Raw genomic sequence first — 17,477 nt, forward strand, 5'->3', positions numbered from 1 at the left:
ATAAGTACCCAGGGTAAACACTTCAGCCAAGTATGTCTTGGGGTACAGCCGAAGACAAATGGCCGCAGGTTAAGACATTAGTCCAGTATACACTGCTCTCAAGGTGACAAAAATCTTTAGTTGAAACATAGAAGAAGGTTGGAAGCGTCACAAAATACATATACACAGACACACTGCTGGGTGGAGTGCAGCCTAAACAATATAAAGAGGCATGTGACGAGGGAGTGGTGTTTGTTAGGCCTACACTTAAGGCAGTGCTTTTGACTCAACGGGAATTGCATGAAGACTGAATGACAGACAAACTCTACTGGATTTGCGGTACGATTAATATCTTGAGGATGGTAGTAAATGAAGTAACAAAGCAGCATCCTGAAAGCAGCTGTAGAGATAAAGGAGGTATCATCTGTATTTTCAATGCTGCATTCACATTCACATGTTTGCAATAGGCCAACAATGGTTAACACTGCCAACGCTGGAATAAAGTGCTGCCTACCACACCTGCAGATGGAAGCTGCTGACAGAAGTTGAATTTTTGTTGGGTACCGTGCCAGTGAAGACAGAAGAGATGTTGAAAATTGTAGCAAAATGGATGTACCTTACACCTGTGCACCTGCTCTTGTCTCATCTTCCAGCAAAGATAAAGTAGTGAATTGGGAAAAATGTTTCTGGGAGAAGATGTAATGCCAAATTTTTGTTTGACTGAGCTATGCTAATTCCTTGATGAGCTTCCTATTCATTTACAGTGGTAATCATATTTAATACTTAATGCAAAATATAACCTATTGGACATTTTGAAATAATCAGCTTTTATTGTATCAGTGAATTTGTAATTGTTTTTTAAAAAATCACCTTGGCACTTTGCCATTGCAGTTGGCTGACATCCCACGATGCCGACCAGTACAGCTTTTCTTTTCAGGCCACAATGTGAACACAGCATTCGAGTTCTGAACTAGGCTATGGTTGAGGTGTACCTTGGATACTGCTTGGCAACATAAAAAGTAAAAATAACCCACCAATTTGGAATCCTTTGTGGCGTTCTATTCAAGATCCACACGTATCATCTCTCCACATGAGTACCGCTAAAAAGGGAACCCCCGCTGCCATCGCAGTGCGTGGAGAAAACAGAAACCAGGTGTAGCTCTCACACAGGGCGTGCTCCTTTGATAGCCACTCTGTCAGTGTGTGTGTGTGTGTGTGTGTGTGTGTGTGTGTGTGTGTGTGTGTGTGTGTGTGTGTGTGTGTGTGTGTGTGTGTGTGTGTGTGTGAGAGACAGTGGAGCACTTGACATAGCACAAAGGTAACATTCAGTGTACCTTTAGAGGCACTTTGCTTGTAAGTATTGGAAAATTTGTGATAGAGCATGTCATTGAAGCCAACTTAATGTTAATGTTATCTCTCCAGTTCCCATGGCTTTATGTGCTGGCTGGATATTTAAGGTGCTGAGGGGGCACGTTAAGGTCAGGGAACAACACAAGCGCTGTGTGTGTGCAGAAAGGAGACGTGACAGTCGGAGGGAGACAAGGGGTTTCCCTGCCCCAGGATAAGATCTGGCAACAAAAACACAACACTGATAGGTTTGGCAGGTATAATGAAGCTAATTTAACCAACAAAAAAGGACAGTCGGAAAAACAAACATCACTCATCTGGCTTCTCAGGCAGGATCCATCAGATGCTTGTGGTAGTAATTGAAAGTTTTTGGCTTAGCCCTTATTTCAAAGCATGACTAACAACAAAGTGAGGGAGGTTGTTCTGCCAACTTTACCATCAGGCGTGAAAGAAAAATAAATCATAAGGGAAAAGGGACAAAACCTTGGCATCCTCCACATTTGGACTATAATCTACCTTGCTTAAAATATAAAAAAAACGAGAAAATAAGTAAGGAACATTTTATTTTGCCTAACTAGTCTTGCAGATGATGTCAACACTTGAGTCTGTTAAAGGTTATTGCAAGTTACATCAAGTATGACACAGTAGTTCAGATATCTGAAGTCAACTGATGCCTGATGATAAGAGAAAAGGCTTGGCAGTCATCACTCGCCACTTGGTTTCATCACCTCTATTGACCCAAGTATAATCTTGGCAACCCAGAACAAACTAGCTTCTGTAAGAGGAATACCATTTAATTTCAGCTTTGAAAGATTATTTCACTATGTAGTAGGGCAAGTTATCCTATATTATTCTATTCCATATTATTCAGCAATAATTACCGATTCTCATTGCCAGAAAGGAGAGAAGAGTTTACATTTCACCCAGACCCTTGAATGTCACACTAATGTACAGCTCCATAAACCACAAATGATGGAAAAGGCCATTGTGACAGAGCCCAAGATATTTTCTAGGGATAAGTGTATCTTTTTTAAATTTGTATCTCACAGGCCCACTACATTATAAAGGCAATGTGTAGTTGAGACAGACATACGTGGGTCTGTAAGAGCAGATATGATTCAAGCAAGGTACAGTAACTGATGTAACAAAGGTCTTTACCTTGTGTTTTGAAACCAAATGGAGGTAAGTAATTGCTGACTTTTGCTAGACGTTTGAAGTTCCGATCAAGAAACATGGGAGCTGGTTTCATGAACCTGCAATAAGACACAGCGGAGGGAGGGAGAGGGAGAGGAAGAGAGAGAGAGAAAAGAGAAAGAGAGAGAGAGAGATTTCATTAACTGTCAAAAAAGTACCATCTGCCTTGTCCCGGGCAGCTGGGGTGGGCTGATATGGGGTGCCCTGACAGATCTCTCTAGGGCGGGCAGCATGGGGGGCAAGGCTGGGTCACCATATTCCTCCCCTCAACAAAGTCCACAACTAAATGTGACTGCCAATCCCTAATAAACAGGCCCCCTCCTCAGGGTCTGGGAGCGGTTTAGGAAGGGATCAAGCCTACAATGGGCCAGCCCCCTCCTATAAGGGTCTGGGGGCGACCCAAAGCAGGACCAACATCAGACGCAATAAATAAAACTCTCCACAAACAAAACAACAACATTGGAAACATAGCAATAACGGCACAGAAATGACATTCATAGTAATAATCTTAAAAGGGAGTAAAATAAAATACTGTTGACCCAACATGCCTGACCCTGCCAGCCCGTTCTGGAGCTCCCAGGTGGCACCCCGACCCTGCTTCACTGCTAGTGGCTGGGGTGGACCTGCTGCTCGCACCCTCCCTGATTTTTTTATTATTATCGTTATTAGTGGTGGTGGTGGTGGCGATGGTGGTAGTAATAACAGCAGTAGTGTTATTTTTGTCAGGGGGTGTCAAAGGTAGTATTAGTATTTGCGTGTTTTTTTTTATTATTACTGTATCTCCCATCCACGTTATAGACCTCTTCATAGTCTGACAATGTGAGACACAGGCAGGCACGTGCATGTACCATGTTGTATCATATTAATGATGACCTTTTCAAAGTAAACGCACTCCTGTAATCACCATCCTATGAGTGAGAAATTGTTTAATATTACCCAATAAAATCATTGCACACCATAGAATAAGGCAAACACATCAGGGTTGAGTGAGTGCTCAAGCAGACAACACAGTTTGGAGGCTCAGGGACAATAAATAACACAGTTGTGCGTTCTCTCCTCCCCAGAGAGAGAGCCCCTGTGGCCTCCCAGCTTCCCTGCTCTGACCCCTGGGGCAGCAGTGTTAATGTCCTGGGCAGAGTTTAAGACACCACGCGGTAAAAGAAGACGCTTGTTCCACTGTCATTAATCTAATAGCGTCCCCACCTTCTGGCCCCTGCTACAGCTTCCCAAAAACAAGCGTGGCCTGCACACATATTAGCGAGGTAGCTGAAAATAAAAAGGGGTAGTAGAAACAGAGTGAGAGGCAGAGAGAGACACAGAGGGCGCCTGCAGTGCATACCTAACGTAACCCCCCCACCCCAGGGAAAAAGCGTAAATCACAGTTGACACACAGTTTTGATAATTGTGCCTTGACAATATACTGATGCCAGAATGCTTTTCCTCAGATGATTTGGGGCCACACTGTTTCTACAAAGTGACTTACTGTGGAGGAAGTTGTTGTTTATTACCCCAATCAGAGGGAAAAGACACCCAAAAACAACTAAGTAAGAAGGAAAATGAATACAGGCTTTTGTTGTTTGCTAGCAGCATGGCACAGATACCTTATACGACTCCAGGGAGACACAAGTCATCCTGCCACAGTAAAAACAAATTGAGTTTGGCTATATTGAAAAACACGCCTGTGACCGATAATGTTTTTAATGTCCCATGAACTGTTACTTCCAACATCGCCTCTTCCTTCTCCTGTGTGTGTCAGTATATGTATGTATGTGTGTGTGTGTGTCCCTCTTTGATAAAGCACAGCTCTAAAATCAAAAGGAGCCATTTCCTCTCGGTCACGCCTGGGACCCGGGTGCTGGGCTACGTGCTGCTTCTGGAAGCGTGGCCGCGGGATGGATGTGTGTTTTTATGACCTGCTGTCAAGCTGGGGGACAAGAGAGGAGAGGAGGGAGCGGGCCAGAGCCCTCCTGACTTTAACGAGCATGGAGCTCCACGGCAATTTTTTTTTTTTTTACAAGATGCTCAGAAGGTTTTCACACCAGACTTGGATGGTCATTGAACAAAAAGAAAAAAAAAAAGGAGGTAGTTGGATGGTGGGGGCCAGGGAGAAACCTGTTGATCTCGATGAGTATTTTTATGAAGTTGAAGCTTGTTGGAAGCTTTAAGCTGAGAGGATTGCACTAATAACGCTGTGTGAGATCTCTGTGGTGTTTACAGTGGCAGACCGCTTCAGTGATAATCAGACTTGTCTCTTTTGGTCCGAACCACAACAAACCAGACCACCACCAACATAACTATTGCAACTTACAGTGGGGCTGATGGGTGGCTGCCACACACTCTCACACTCACACACACACACACACACACACACACACACACACACACACACAGAGGGTTGTTCTCTCTCACCAACCATAAGTAATGGCTCCCACAGCTGACAGACTGCACCAGCAATGGCATCTCAAACTGTGTAATCAAGACAGGACACACAAGCACAATCATCCTCCCTTGTTTCTCAATAGGCGTCTTGGATAGCTTGTTACCATAACACTGCCATGGCTTCCCAAATATATGAGAAGAGCTCTGAGGCACAATGACCAAACATGGCTGACATTACTGGAAGGCCTTCCGGTTAGCTTCAACCTTGTCTCTCTTCCAAGCTCCCTAATCGGTCTTTGATACCCTCATTATCCCCCTCTGTAAAGCATGAGAGCAGAGAGGGAGAACCAGAGGGGAAACAGTCACGTCTGGCTTTCTCTCCTCCTCACATCACCTGACAGAGGCACAGACACTCAGAGACTGCTGTCCTGCCAAAACAAACGGAGATTCATTAAACCTAAGACTTCAGAGGCCAAATGGGGCTATAAATATCACAGGACCGTCGAGAGTCCCTGAGCCCAGACCAACAGACAGTCACAGACATCCTGACAAAGCAGAGAGACGGGAGGACTGCTTGTTGTTAAATAAAAAAACAGCGGGCTCCCAAAACAGGCAGCAGGCTGGGACGCATTGTGCTCATTTCCTTCACTAGGTCTATCTCTCACAGGCCGTATTTTCATAACCGCGCCGCTTCAAGTTCACTGCCAACACTTGATTTAGGGCTCCAATACAAACAGTTTTGGGTAGAGTGGAGGGGAGGGGAGGTGTTGAAAATAAATTGGATTCTGCAGGGCAGGGGCTTCAGAAAAGACAAACATGGAGGAAGCAGGAGATGATTAGAGGGGAGCAACGGGACCTCACTGCTAGAGGTTAAGGAGGATTTCTCTACCAGCTGAGCTATAGGCCACACCAATTTCTACAAAATGCTAACATTAGCATTAATGATAAATGTTAATTTAGTGGATGACAGCCGACTTGAGATCAAGTCTTTTAATTTTAATCATTAAACTAATTTGGTTTGAAATGGGTGAGAGATTAAAAAAATATAATAATTAAAAAAAATCTGAGAAACAATGATAATGGGGTCTTGAATGGAGCCTGGATTACTATAACTTGCTTAGGCACTTATGTTCCATTAGTATAACTGTACGAAGTCTTCTCTGCACAAAGGGAAGAATGAGATCATGCTACCTGAATAAATAAATAAACATTTAAATATACAAATACATTTTAACAATAAAACAACATTAGATATTCTCACACAACACAATCAAGCACACCCAAACGTAGTTTTTGTAGGTTCAAATGCACAGTCATGCACAAAAACGAATACACACATACACACAAACAGACACAAAGCGTGTCACTTTGAGCCATTAATCGTGCTTATTGACCTGTGTGTGACTGGGGTGAAGGTGGTAGTAATCAGTGGGCTCCCAGTGGGGGTTCTGTGTTGTACAGAACTTTGATCCGACACGTGCGGCTGATTAGAGGAAGTCGTTACGACAGAGGACATCGTTAACACGTAGCCCCTCAGATGGGCAGAGGGCAGTTCTTCAAAACCGCTTCTTCTCTTTCTCGTTATGCAGCACTGCAATTTACTGCCAACAGTGTTGCTGTTGCTGTTGTTTAGGGCTGTTTGTGTGCGTGTAGGAGAGTTCAGAAAGGTCAAGGGGCATTTTATTGAGTCAATCAATGAACAATTTATGCCATGTGCCTTGGATAGCCCCTTTTTTTAGATGTAGCTCCAAGTTTTAGGTAAGCTTTAAGTCATGTAGGCCTACATTCAGACATACAATGGTCATAACACCCCCGCTTTTTTTTCCATCCAGGGCTTAGAGCGTAAAAGTGCATCTTGGAGCATCAGATGCATTAGTTTGAACACTTATGCTTGGAAATGGTTTGGGTGAATCGAGCCATGGGGGCCTTGTTCCATAACTAGGCCAACTACTGCATTGAACTGCCACTGGCTATTGTTCAGCAATGCGGAAAATTGCCCCGCTATTAGCTTTAGCTCCAAGAATGCTAATGGGACAATGTGCTATAGATCGAGCTGAGATGGGCCGCAAGAAGAGCCACAGCAAGATCAAAAGAGCCAGTGACATCAGAGAGGGCCGTGGAGCGCTCTGTGGATTGTGTGGGCCGGGGACCAGGAAGCTGATGATGAGTCATGCGTGCTGGACAGGAAGTTAGCTGGTGCCCTTCATAGAGAAAGCCTCTAAGGCCCTAGGATATGAGTGGGGAAAGATGGGAGACCTTGTACTCTCATAACAGAGGTTCTTTTGTGTAACACAGGGCTCACAAGGACACAGTCTCGTGTTTTTGTGGCGAGGAAGAGGATGATAGAAACATGAATGAAAACTCGAGAGGACTGCATGGGAATGTGGGAGCTACTCTGTTTCTGACTCAAAACCCTTAAGGCTAAGTTGGCTTGAGTAGTGACATCATGCATCTTAGTATGCTTGAGTAACAGTTTTTGCCTTATCTCCTGTTGACATGCAATTAAAATTATTTGTTTGTGGAGCTCCTGATGAATGCTTATGTAGATTGTTAAAGTTCTTATGTTGAGTTTGAAAGAGTCTTCCTTGTTCCTTTTGATAAAGGACAGATGAGGACATGAAGACTATTAATATCCACCCAGTGTGGCAGTCCTGCAAACAAACAGAAATAATGAGGAAAGTAAAGGGCGGTTCTTCTCACTTAGGATAGATGGTGGTCATCTTGGCTGCTGCGTAGCCAGGCTTGCACGCTCCTTCAGTGAGGTTGCCATACTTGTATGCCAACTCCGGTGGCCTGTAGATTAATGTGAAAGAAAGAGAATGAGAAACAACACGATAACTGATGATCAATTACAATGACCCGTTACTAAACCCCAAAAAACTAAGCTTGTCAAACAATCTGCTTGAGAGACATAGAAAATCGGTTGCCAAGGCAGTTGGAGAGCTCAGCAACAGCTCAGCACTTCACCTGTGTGTGGCATGACAAAGCAGGGGGCTCTAGTTCAAATAATCACACTGGCAGTCCAAAAACTAGAACCTCCCTATTACTACCATGATCATTAATAATCGGCTATGTGTCATGAATCCAATTCAAATAAACAGGAGAGGGGAGAGGGGCCCAGGCCCTAGCACTTTGGGAGGCCCATCAACCAGTTATACAGGGTCAGAGTTGGAGGGAGAAAGGGGCTTGACTGGGGCCTGCCTGTGCAGAATTTGAGGCGCATCTAGCCTGATATGCAAGTACTGCTAGGAATGCTTAAACGGTAGAAGAGAGAATCCTGTTTACTTGCAACATGTTTTCACCCATAACGTGCCCTTTTTAGCCACTAAAAGGGAAGCAAATTGGTGAGAAAGTACACTAGGTGGCACTTTTTCCATCTGTCCTGACTACAATCAGGAATAAATTACATGGAATAGTGGCCAATCAGCATCACAAGACTAACAACTGTGGTTGGTGTTAAGATGGATTGCAATGTTGTATGCTTGAGCTCTGATGGTGTAATTACTCAATGTAAAGGCACTGTAGGTATAATGTAAGAAGCCGTCTTTGATAACGCACACAACCCATGTGAAAACCACCTTAAAGTGTGTGCTGACATTGTGCTTATAGTGTGAGTGCAGAGTGTGGACAGACATGCCTGTGAGAGCCAGGGAAAGGGCCTAACCATGGCAGTTTAGAACAAGAGTGTCAAACCAATTCAGGGAAATATACACGCATCAACAGACATGTTGACACAATGACAGCCAACTGTGTAATGACTCAGAGTAGCATGTTCTCACCCTGTTGGACCATAATTGCTCTGGAATAAACTGGATGACGAAAAAGCAATAACTGCATCTCAATTCACACAAACTTCAAAATGTATTACTCAAACCACAAATCAAATCTGCACAGTTGTTGCCACAATTGGTTAGAATTCCAATGAGATATCACATGTTTATTTGAAAACTCAAGTGAGATTAATGGGCAAAAGGTTTACGTTTTCATATTCCATGTTTCCCTATTTATCAACCAATATCTGTGTGAAAATCTATTCCAAGGAAAGAGTTGTCAAACATACATCTCTCTAAAAAACAATCTACAACTTTGGGCCACAGATGCAGTACAGTGGCAGTCCATTCCTATATGCTGAAAAATTTTATGGAGTAGAAGGCTAACTGAGAACTGAACTGTTCCAGGTGTAACAAGCCACAAATATCCCACTAAATAAATGCTGAATGGGGGCCATTACATGACAGAGGTTTTTACTAGAAAGTATAGATGTACTCACAATTTTGTGTCCAGCTTCAGCAGAAAGCCCTGCTTATCATACACTGGAAAAGGGAGGCAAAGAAAGAAAGGAAAAGACGTATTACCACACAGGTCTACAAATCATCTGGATAGAAACTATGGTGTGTCCCATGGTGGCAACAGTTTGAGCATAAACAGTGATCATCCAACCTAAGATCTAACATACTGTCAACCATCAGCTCACTGGCTGTAGTTGTGAATCTCTCGCCATGTAAACAGCCTGTGCATTTTTCATAGGGAAAACAAAATGGCAAAGGCAAAATAAAGTTAAAAAGCAATAGAGTTAAAAAGGATTTGTGGTCAATCAAGCAAGGTTAGGGAAAAGCCAGCCAAAACAATCTGTTGAGTTTAAAATAAAGTTAGACGAGAAGTTGGGGATCACCTATGGACAACGTTGGGTGCTGTCCATAGGTGCCTCATGAAGCATTGAGCATTGAGTTAACCTACCTGCTTTTTCCTTAAATTGGATCATGTTATGTTATATCATGTTAATTCAGTCTGTAAGATGTCATTATATATTGGCATGACAGTACTAGATGCAACATCAACATGAACAACAATAAGCATTAGTGGAAAAGAGGAAAAAGAGGACGGTATCAAAGTTATTCCTGTGGTTGTGGATGTTGTCTTCAGAGGGATGCTGGAGGAGAAAGATAAAGAAAAGGACAATGGGAGTGCATGATGGCTGGTTAGGGAAGAGTCCAAGCACTGCCCTGGAGGATGGGGCCTTTGCCATAGCAGCCGAGATGAGCGCGCGTGTGTGTGTGTGTGTGTGTGTGTGTGTGTGTGTGTGTGTGTGTGTGTGTGTTTCTGTTGAGAAGCGTGTGGTAGCCAGAGAGCTGAACAGAGGCAATAGCTTTGGAGAAATAAAGAAGCAGGGCCCTGCCAATAACACAAATGCTGGCCTCTGAAACCATCCAAGCACCAAAACTCCTGCAGACCGCTTCACTGCCAACCATTCTGGCAACGGACTTGCCTGTTACCGGGCCACGACAACAGAGGGCGCTGTTGTATCACACTGAGGCTTCATGAGGAAGAGGATGACTGAGCAGATGTTCAATTCCTCACTGGTGTGCATTTGTACTACACTAAGAGCTCCTAAGCCTTGCTTTCCAACATCAAAGCAACTCAAACTCATCAGAGAACATGGAAAGACAACATGACAGGTTTTTAAGTCAACAATGGAGAATAAAAGATGTTTTGAGTTGCTGATGTTAAAGGGTGTATTTAGGTAGGTTTTCACAAACTAAAAGGAATGGAATACATGTATTTCCAAAAAAACGTTTTCTTAAGACAGCCAAGTGTGTGACTGTTAGCAGGTGAGCAGTGAGCTACAGAGTCTTGCAGGAGTCTGGCAGGGCGCAATGTTGGGAGGAGACACAGACCAAAAGCAATGAGCCACAACTATGTTTTTTAGCCTTATCTGCCTAAACCTACCCTTCAGTAATGGGTATCAAATTCAGTATTTCATCACTGCAACAACTTGAATTTACTTTGAAAAGTCTAACATTCACTAATTCAGCTGTGCCATCAGTCAAAAACAACACTGTGATACAGTTTTGTGTTCTGCAATTCGTCTACTTGCATAGACGTAGGCCTACTGAAGCGTATATAACACAGAAAATGGGATGACTCTGTGGCTGAGAATTAAATCTATGATGACACTGTTCTCTATGACAAAAGTCATCACGATGCCAAAAATATATTTTGTATATAAATTAATATAAATTTTGTATATAAATATAATATAAATTGCATGTAAATTATATATTTTTTAAGATCCCGATAGCCCCCCAAACATGGCCGCTGAAGTATCACAGGGTTTCAGGGAAGTTTTGCCATTTTCTTTTTGAAGGTGGAGGGAGAACAAGGATGGGTGGAGGTTGAGCAAGTGGGGTTGCAGTTGTACCTGAGCCTACTATTCGTCCCACGGTGAGAGCAATGTCTGTTTCCAACTCTGAAACACAAGAGGGTCAGTTAGCACCGCTTGAGGTCAGTCTGTTACGGAAGCATTGGGCTTGAAAACAGTTCTAAACCCAAACGTCAGACATAATCGAGTAAGAGGACGAAGTGAGAAGGAGAGGTTAGTAGCGTTAGTCCCCGTAGGTCAATTAATAACCGTAAGTCTAGATCTTCATTCAAAGATGAAAGCCCAATGAAGAGGTAAATTAACTCCAGAATGCCCCTGTTGCGTTTTAGTGGTTATTATGGCTGCGGCATTCTGCAATTCACCCATAAAGACTGAATGAGACAATGAGCACAAACACCCTTTTGTAACTAAAAAGAAAAAAGGATTATGAGTATGTAAGCAAAAGTGGTAAAAATGCAAGGCTTTCATTGTTGAATTAGCAGAGATTGATATTCCATGAGAGATCGTCAACAGCCCAGTTTCACCATGTTCCCAATTGTCTGAACCATCACCCAATATAAATGGGCAGCGTCTCAGTGCTTCTACCTGTGGCGCTTTTCGCGTTAGCCCCTTTAGTCAGGACTACGATTGTTGACTCTGCATCTCTCTCTGAAAACAAAAGGGGGATTAAGACACTCATCGAAGCAGATCATCATCACTGGAGAGCTGTGAAAGCAGCTGTTAAACGAGTACTCAGAGGATAGAAAGAAAAGTGATATGCTTCAAAAATCTGCTAAAGCACAAAAAACTCAGACACTGGCTACACACAAACAAAAGAGACACAGAGACAGAGCTTGGAAGCCAAGAAAGCATCACAGCTTTAATGCTCACCCTCAAAAAATATCTGCCAATATCTGTCTTTTATAGAGTAAACTAACCCTGCTGCTTGAGCTTAAAACACTTCAGAGAACGGCTCAGTACACAGGGCTCAAGACAGAATTACAGAGTAAAGTGAAAGTATTACTGAAGCTGAAAAAAAAATAAAAAAAATAAAAAACGGATGTGTTAACCGTATTCACCCTCTCTAAATGACTGTATCTAACTCTGAAAAGGCATGTTTATTAACCTAAACTTTTGGCAAATGCTGCACATTTCCTTTCCACTTCCCCCTTTCCATTACCACAGAGACTAAAACCAAGAACCTTTGCATAACAAGGGGGTTAGGTTCAATCAAAACCAATCTAGGTCTTGGAGGAAAAAAAAAAAACCACTGGCCCTTTCTCTTCAATCAAAATAATCAAAGGACATCTGTCGTGTCCTTTTATCGAACTGCTGATTAAGCACAACAAACCTACAAAGCCCTCTTCAACACGGTAAAAGAGTAAAAAAAAACCCTGCTCCTTATAGATAAAAGGAAAACTTGTAATTCAGGACAAAAGACAAATGCAATCTGTTGTACAAACATGTATTGCTTTAAAATAGACTCAATGCAGTCTCTCCAGCTGAAAGTGTCTGTGGCGGATCAAATTCCCCAATTAGTGATCCTCAAACTCTTCTCCGGTTGAAACTGTATAGGCGTATCACTCATGAGCACTATCACTCTCAGATGTGAGAACACAATCCCTCATGTCATGAAAGCCTAGCTGGGTGACAGGCGTATTTAGAGCACGCGCCTCGTGCAGCTGCTGGGCCACTGATAGCACTGAAGACAACATGACCAACACCTTCAAAGTTTAATTTGCCTTTTCATCTACTGACAGGGGGAACCCATACAGAAATATCACATATGGACATATGTCAAAAACAAAACAACATACATTAAAACTACACACATGAATATATGTTAAACCATATACTGTATATTTCAAAATAGATTGATTTGGGTTATTTTTCAAAACTTTTGGCACGCACATTTTAAATATATTCATGGAATATATCTACATATTTTACTAGTACTAATGGTATATTATTACAAGAAAGAGTAATGCGTTAATATATTCCTAATATCTATTTTGATTGTTTGATTGAATGTATTTGAATATGTGCAGTTATGTGTCTGTGTGTGCTATTTTCTTTTAATACTAATAAAAGTCAGTATATTATATTTCCAAATGAGGACTACATGATTCACTGGTAGCAAATAACTGGATTTTCCTCCATTCTAACTAGTGGAGACTTTCATAAGCTACAGTGAACATTTGATTTTTTGTTGTTGTCGGTTTTGAAAAACAAAAACGGTTTTAGGTTGAAATATGCCTAAAGTCCTGGCTTGCTGACTGCTGCAATTTCAGAAGGTTAGCAGCTTGGCTGGTGGCTAACGTTCATTTCTCACCCTGCAGGTGTTAATTTCAAGCCCTACAGGTGTGGTCTTCAAAATTTTACACCCTGAGGTGATGTTCCTATTACCAGCAGCATAGTCAGAGACAATGGGCGTCAGCTTTCAGTCAGTATTTGTCCTTGCTCGATTGTTGTTGTTTTTTAATGTATTATTCTAGGGCGATCCACTCGATATGCTCCTTGGGCCTCTTGGCTCTTCCTGCACAATGCATTCTTTTTTATCATTTCTTGTATCATGTCTTGTAGTAAAATTATGTGCAAATCACTAAAACAGCTTTCTGTGCTTCAAGTCAAATACACACCCTACCAACTACACTATTAATGTCATTTTCTATGGTATGTGGCTTGGTTAGTATCAGCTCATTTCATTTCATTTATTTCACAAGGCACAGGCTTTACTTTTAATTTCAGAGCCGATTGAAAATAGAAAATATAGTTAAGAATCTTGTTTAGAGATGCAAGAGGCAACTGACAGGCACGAGAGTGTCCAGTTGCCACAGGAATGACAACAGCCATATGAACACATTTTGAAGCTGACACTCCAAGGTAGCATGGCAAGGTCAAAAGGTAACCAAATATAAATATGTAAGGTCATGGAAAATGCAGAGTCTGGCCTTTGGTTGGACGGACAAAAATTCACTGGAGAAAAACAAGTGTTGTGATTCAGCACTGCTCTGATCAATGACTAAACATGATTCAAACAAGTCTGGATAAATCGGAACAAAGGCGCTGGAAAGGCAAAATAGGATATGGGACAAACCATATGGATGTGGTAGCTTGAACCCAGGTCAGGCTTGTCAGGGCCAGGGCCTGTTGAAGATGCTAATAACACAGGATCAGAAGCCCTGTTTGTTTATAACCACACTCTAGCCCTATCAAGCAATTCATCTCTGTGGGCAAAAAAGGTGCAAAAAGAATCACAGATACGTTCTTAATGATGTGAGTAATGAGCAGGGCATATGCCTCTGCATGTCCCATTTGTCCCTGGATGGGCGATTGAGTCTTTAGCACAATAAGTCAAGAGTGAGGAAGAGAGATTATCCAGATTTGATCCTCTCAGTGAAACGGCGTGGCTTAGCCAACCAGGGTTCAGGGCAGGGAGACCGTCAACATGCTCTTCTCTTCACTTCTACCCACAGCCCTCTAAATCTCCACATCTGGCAGCACTGTACTGCAGAAAGCCAACATTTCTCGCTTCAATCAAAGCCCCCCTTCGATCTGTTCTGTTTAACTGTGTGTTAAGAAATCAGCATGGAAATTGCGAGACTGCATCAAAGTCTCCACTCTTTTCATTCTCGCTGAATCATTCAAAAAGGGTATCAATAATAAGATGCAGGCATAAAAAAAAATGTTGATTCCATCTCTTATCAGTCACATTTAGGTGAAAAAACTAACTTGAAAGAATTTTACTTTGTGGCTTGACAGTTAAGAATGATAATGTTGAATCTAGATCAAATGGGAGGGGCCACTACAGAGAAATGGAGCCCTGTTACACGAGAGACGTTGATGACAGCTTGAGGAAGTACTGTGTTTTGGATAACAGCCAAACCAACAGTCGTCTTTGATGGCTTACTGGCAGCGATGCCACAACACCACACATTTACTAAGGATATAAAGGGAGTATGCACAGCCAAATAATCCCACGTTTTTGGTGGGTTTTTTTGGTGATGCGGTTCATTTTCACCCCCTGTACAACACCTCCCTTATAACTACACCACCCTACTTACTTACACTAATATGCATTTCACCACCATTTAGCAATATTTAGCCTTCTTCAAATTTCATTTTTCCCCTCAAAATTTCACCTCAAGTAGTGCTCTTACAACAGCTATCAAGGTTAGGCTATAATTCTTTTTTAAATAATTTCTCCAACAATTCCATAGAAAGATTTAGACCAGATCTAGAGTGTTTACGAGTGATTAGCAGTAACTCCTATTCAGCCAGTATGAACCCATCAAGGACGCAATACAGTGGAGATGAAAAATCTTCCCCAAGCTGTAGCCTTTAAACAGGAGATATGTGTGCTCCCTACAGCTCGGCTCTAGATCTGTTTGGTTCAAAACACTAGCATTTGTGTTCACTGCGCCAAGAGCTGCTTCATTCTGGGCATGTTTTTCCAGAAAATATAACCAGTAGGAGTCACAGGTGTGATTGATGCCTACCGAATGCTAGGCATCAATCACAGAGAATTTCAGGCATCAATCACAGAGAATTTCACCCAATGAAATTCTCCTCTTAGACTGACTAGCCAAAGTGTTTCACATCTTTTTTAAGTGAAATCTTCTGGCTCCCTCTGCTGGTTTTTACCAGCCGTTTCAGGGAAGCCCTGCAGTGTGACTTATTTTCCTCCTCCTCCAATAGTTCTTACAAGTTAGTTCTGACCACACATTGTGACTGATTCCCTATTCCCTAGTCAAGTATCTCATGACTTTAACTCACTAAATGTGGTACACCATTTACAAATAACTGTAGACTCAAGTTTTCCAATATTACGTGTCCCATGGAATCATGCTGATTCATAACCAACATCCAAACATGGCAGGGGTGATTGTAAGTGGCCACAGTTTACAGCCTGCACCATCCTGTAATGACGGTTGCTCTCATTAACAGGAGCAGGAAGACGAGAAGGAGACCCCTTGTTAGTGTGCTACAAACAGCACTGCAACTCTGTATATTCCAGTTCTCTATTTGACTATAAACACAGTGGGTGGGTATGAGAAGACAAAAAAACTGACAGTTTCCTATTCTCAAAATGCCATTTCCTCCCATCTACAAAAAGCAGCTGAGAGAATAATTCGGCTGTTTAGAGAGACAGAATAGGCTTTCTTCAATCTATGGTTAAAAAAAAACAGGTGATCTTGACACAGTAATACAGACTGAGAAAGAGCATAGGCAGGTGGCTGTCAATATCCATCTGTGAAACAACCTACATAGGCTGATCCACTACTTTAAAGTGCCATGGAGAGAGCAGCTAGCACCGGATGTACAAGAAAATCTAATTAAGCTCTGCCACAACGTCCGGAGCTCTGGTGAAGTGAATGACAGGCTAGCATAATAACAGAGACAGACAGGCTTGAGGCGCACACGAAGAGCCTGACACACTATCTAATGGACAAGCAGAGAGACCTAAGGTTAAAAAAAAATAATAATAATAAATGAATATAACAGATGGTTAACTGGCTGACTCAAAAGAGAAGCTGCAGCAAAAGACAGACATACGTCAAACAGACTCGCTCAATAAGAACTCACTCAAAAATGCGTAGCTCTCGGAGGGCTGCACTACAAAATGTAAGATTAGAATACATATGGATGACAGATGGATGATCAGCTGATGAATAAATATTACAAACGTTCAAGTACAGTTAGACTGACTAATGTCACTCACGTGGCTTCTGGCCCCACACATGCAGGTGTAGCTTCCCCGAGGAGTAGTAGATAAAGCCCAGGACCAGCATGGGGCACAGGACGAACAGCAGCTTGTGTGTGGGCTTCATGGTCTTCAGTCATTCACATGGCACCATCCGGCTCATCACCTGAATTAAGAGAGAGAGAGAGAGAGGGAGAGAGAAAGAGAGAGAAGAAGAAAGAGAAAAAGAGAGAGATTTCTGTTACAGATCCCCATGGTGAAATTCATCTGTCAACAGCAATAAAAACACACCCAGACATAACCGATAAGACAATTACATAGGCCAAGAGCAAAGGGGAGCTCACATAGGGATGGAGCAAGACAGGAGGGAAAAGGAGGGGAGATAAAACGAGTCAAAGATAGGATGGAGGTACAAGTTGGAGTAAGAGGGGTAGACAACTGGAGGGAAGTGTAAAGCACAGGGGAGGGGAGACAGTTTTTTTAGAGAGTGTTTTTGGTCTGACTTGTTCAAGGTTGAATCTCAAATATATTTCCTTGGTATCTTATCTCATCTACTCTCTCCCTGAAGCATATTCAAGCATGCTAGAAGAGAATATTTAAATCTTCTCCAAATGCATTTTGATGAGGCACAGAGTTGGAATACAAGAAATAAATAAAAGAATTTCATTTCAACATGAATCTACGTTTTTATTTATTTTTGGCGGTGAAGACAACGCACTGGCGCTTATCTGCTCT

At 42.3% G+C, this 17,477-nt stretch overlaps 1 protein-coding gene across 2 annotated transcripts in view; it reads right to left on the reverse strand.

Annotated features, from left to right (window-relative positions):
- The window catches only part of st3gal3b (ST3 beta-galactoside alpha-2,3-sialyltransferase 3b), a 43,061-nt gene that overhangs the window by 23,398 nt on the left and 2,186 nt on the right, over positions 1 to 17,477 (reverse strand). Inside the window, exons 2-7 of one of the 2 annotated variants that reach the window (XM_071526877.1) lie at positions 16,761 to 16,908; positions 11,645 to 11,707; positions 11,099 to 11,146; positions 9,170 to 9,212; positions 7,600 to 7,692; positions 2,485 to 2,579 (exon numbers count right to left, since the gene is read on the reverse strand). In XM_071526877.1, the coding sequence (XP_071382978.1) occupies positions 2,485 to 2,579; positions 7,600 to 7,692; positions 9,170 to 9,212; positions 11,099 to 11,146; positions 11,645 to 11,707; positions 16,761 to 16,869 (451 nt within the window). In that variant the 5' untranslated portion in view covers positions 16,870 to 16,908. The remainder of the gene's footprint in view (positions 1 to 2,484; positions 2,580 to 7,599; positions 7,693 to 9,169; positions 9,213 to 11,098; positions 11,147 to 11,644; positions 11,708 to 16,760; positions 16,909 to 17,477) is intronic. The other variant, XM_071526878.1, reaches the window with a different exon arrangement.

The sequence above is a fragment of the Centroberyx affinis genome, unplaced genomic scaffold (genome assembly GCF_046629955.1).
Source record: "Centroberyx affinis isolate AG114_WGS23_722 - 3 ecotype Tasmania unplaced genomic scaffold, CSIRO-AGI_Caff_v1 ptg001476l_1, whole genome shotgun sequence".
In the NCBI taxonomy this organism is placed as follows: Eukaryota; Metazoa; Chordata; class Actinopteri; order Beryciformes; family Berycidae; genus Centroberyx; species Centroberyx affinis.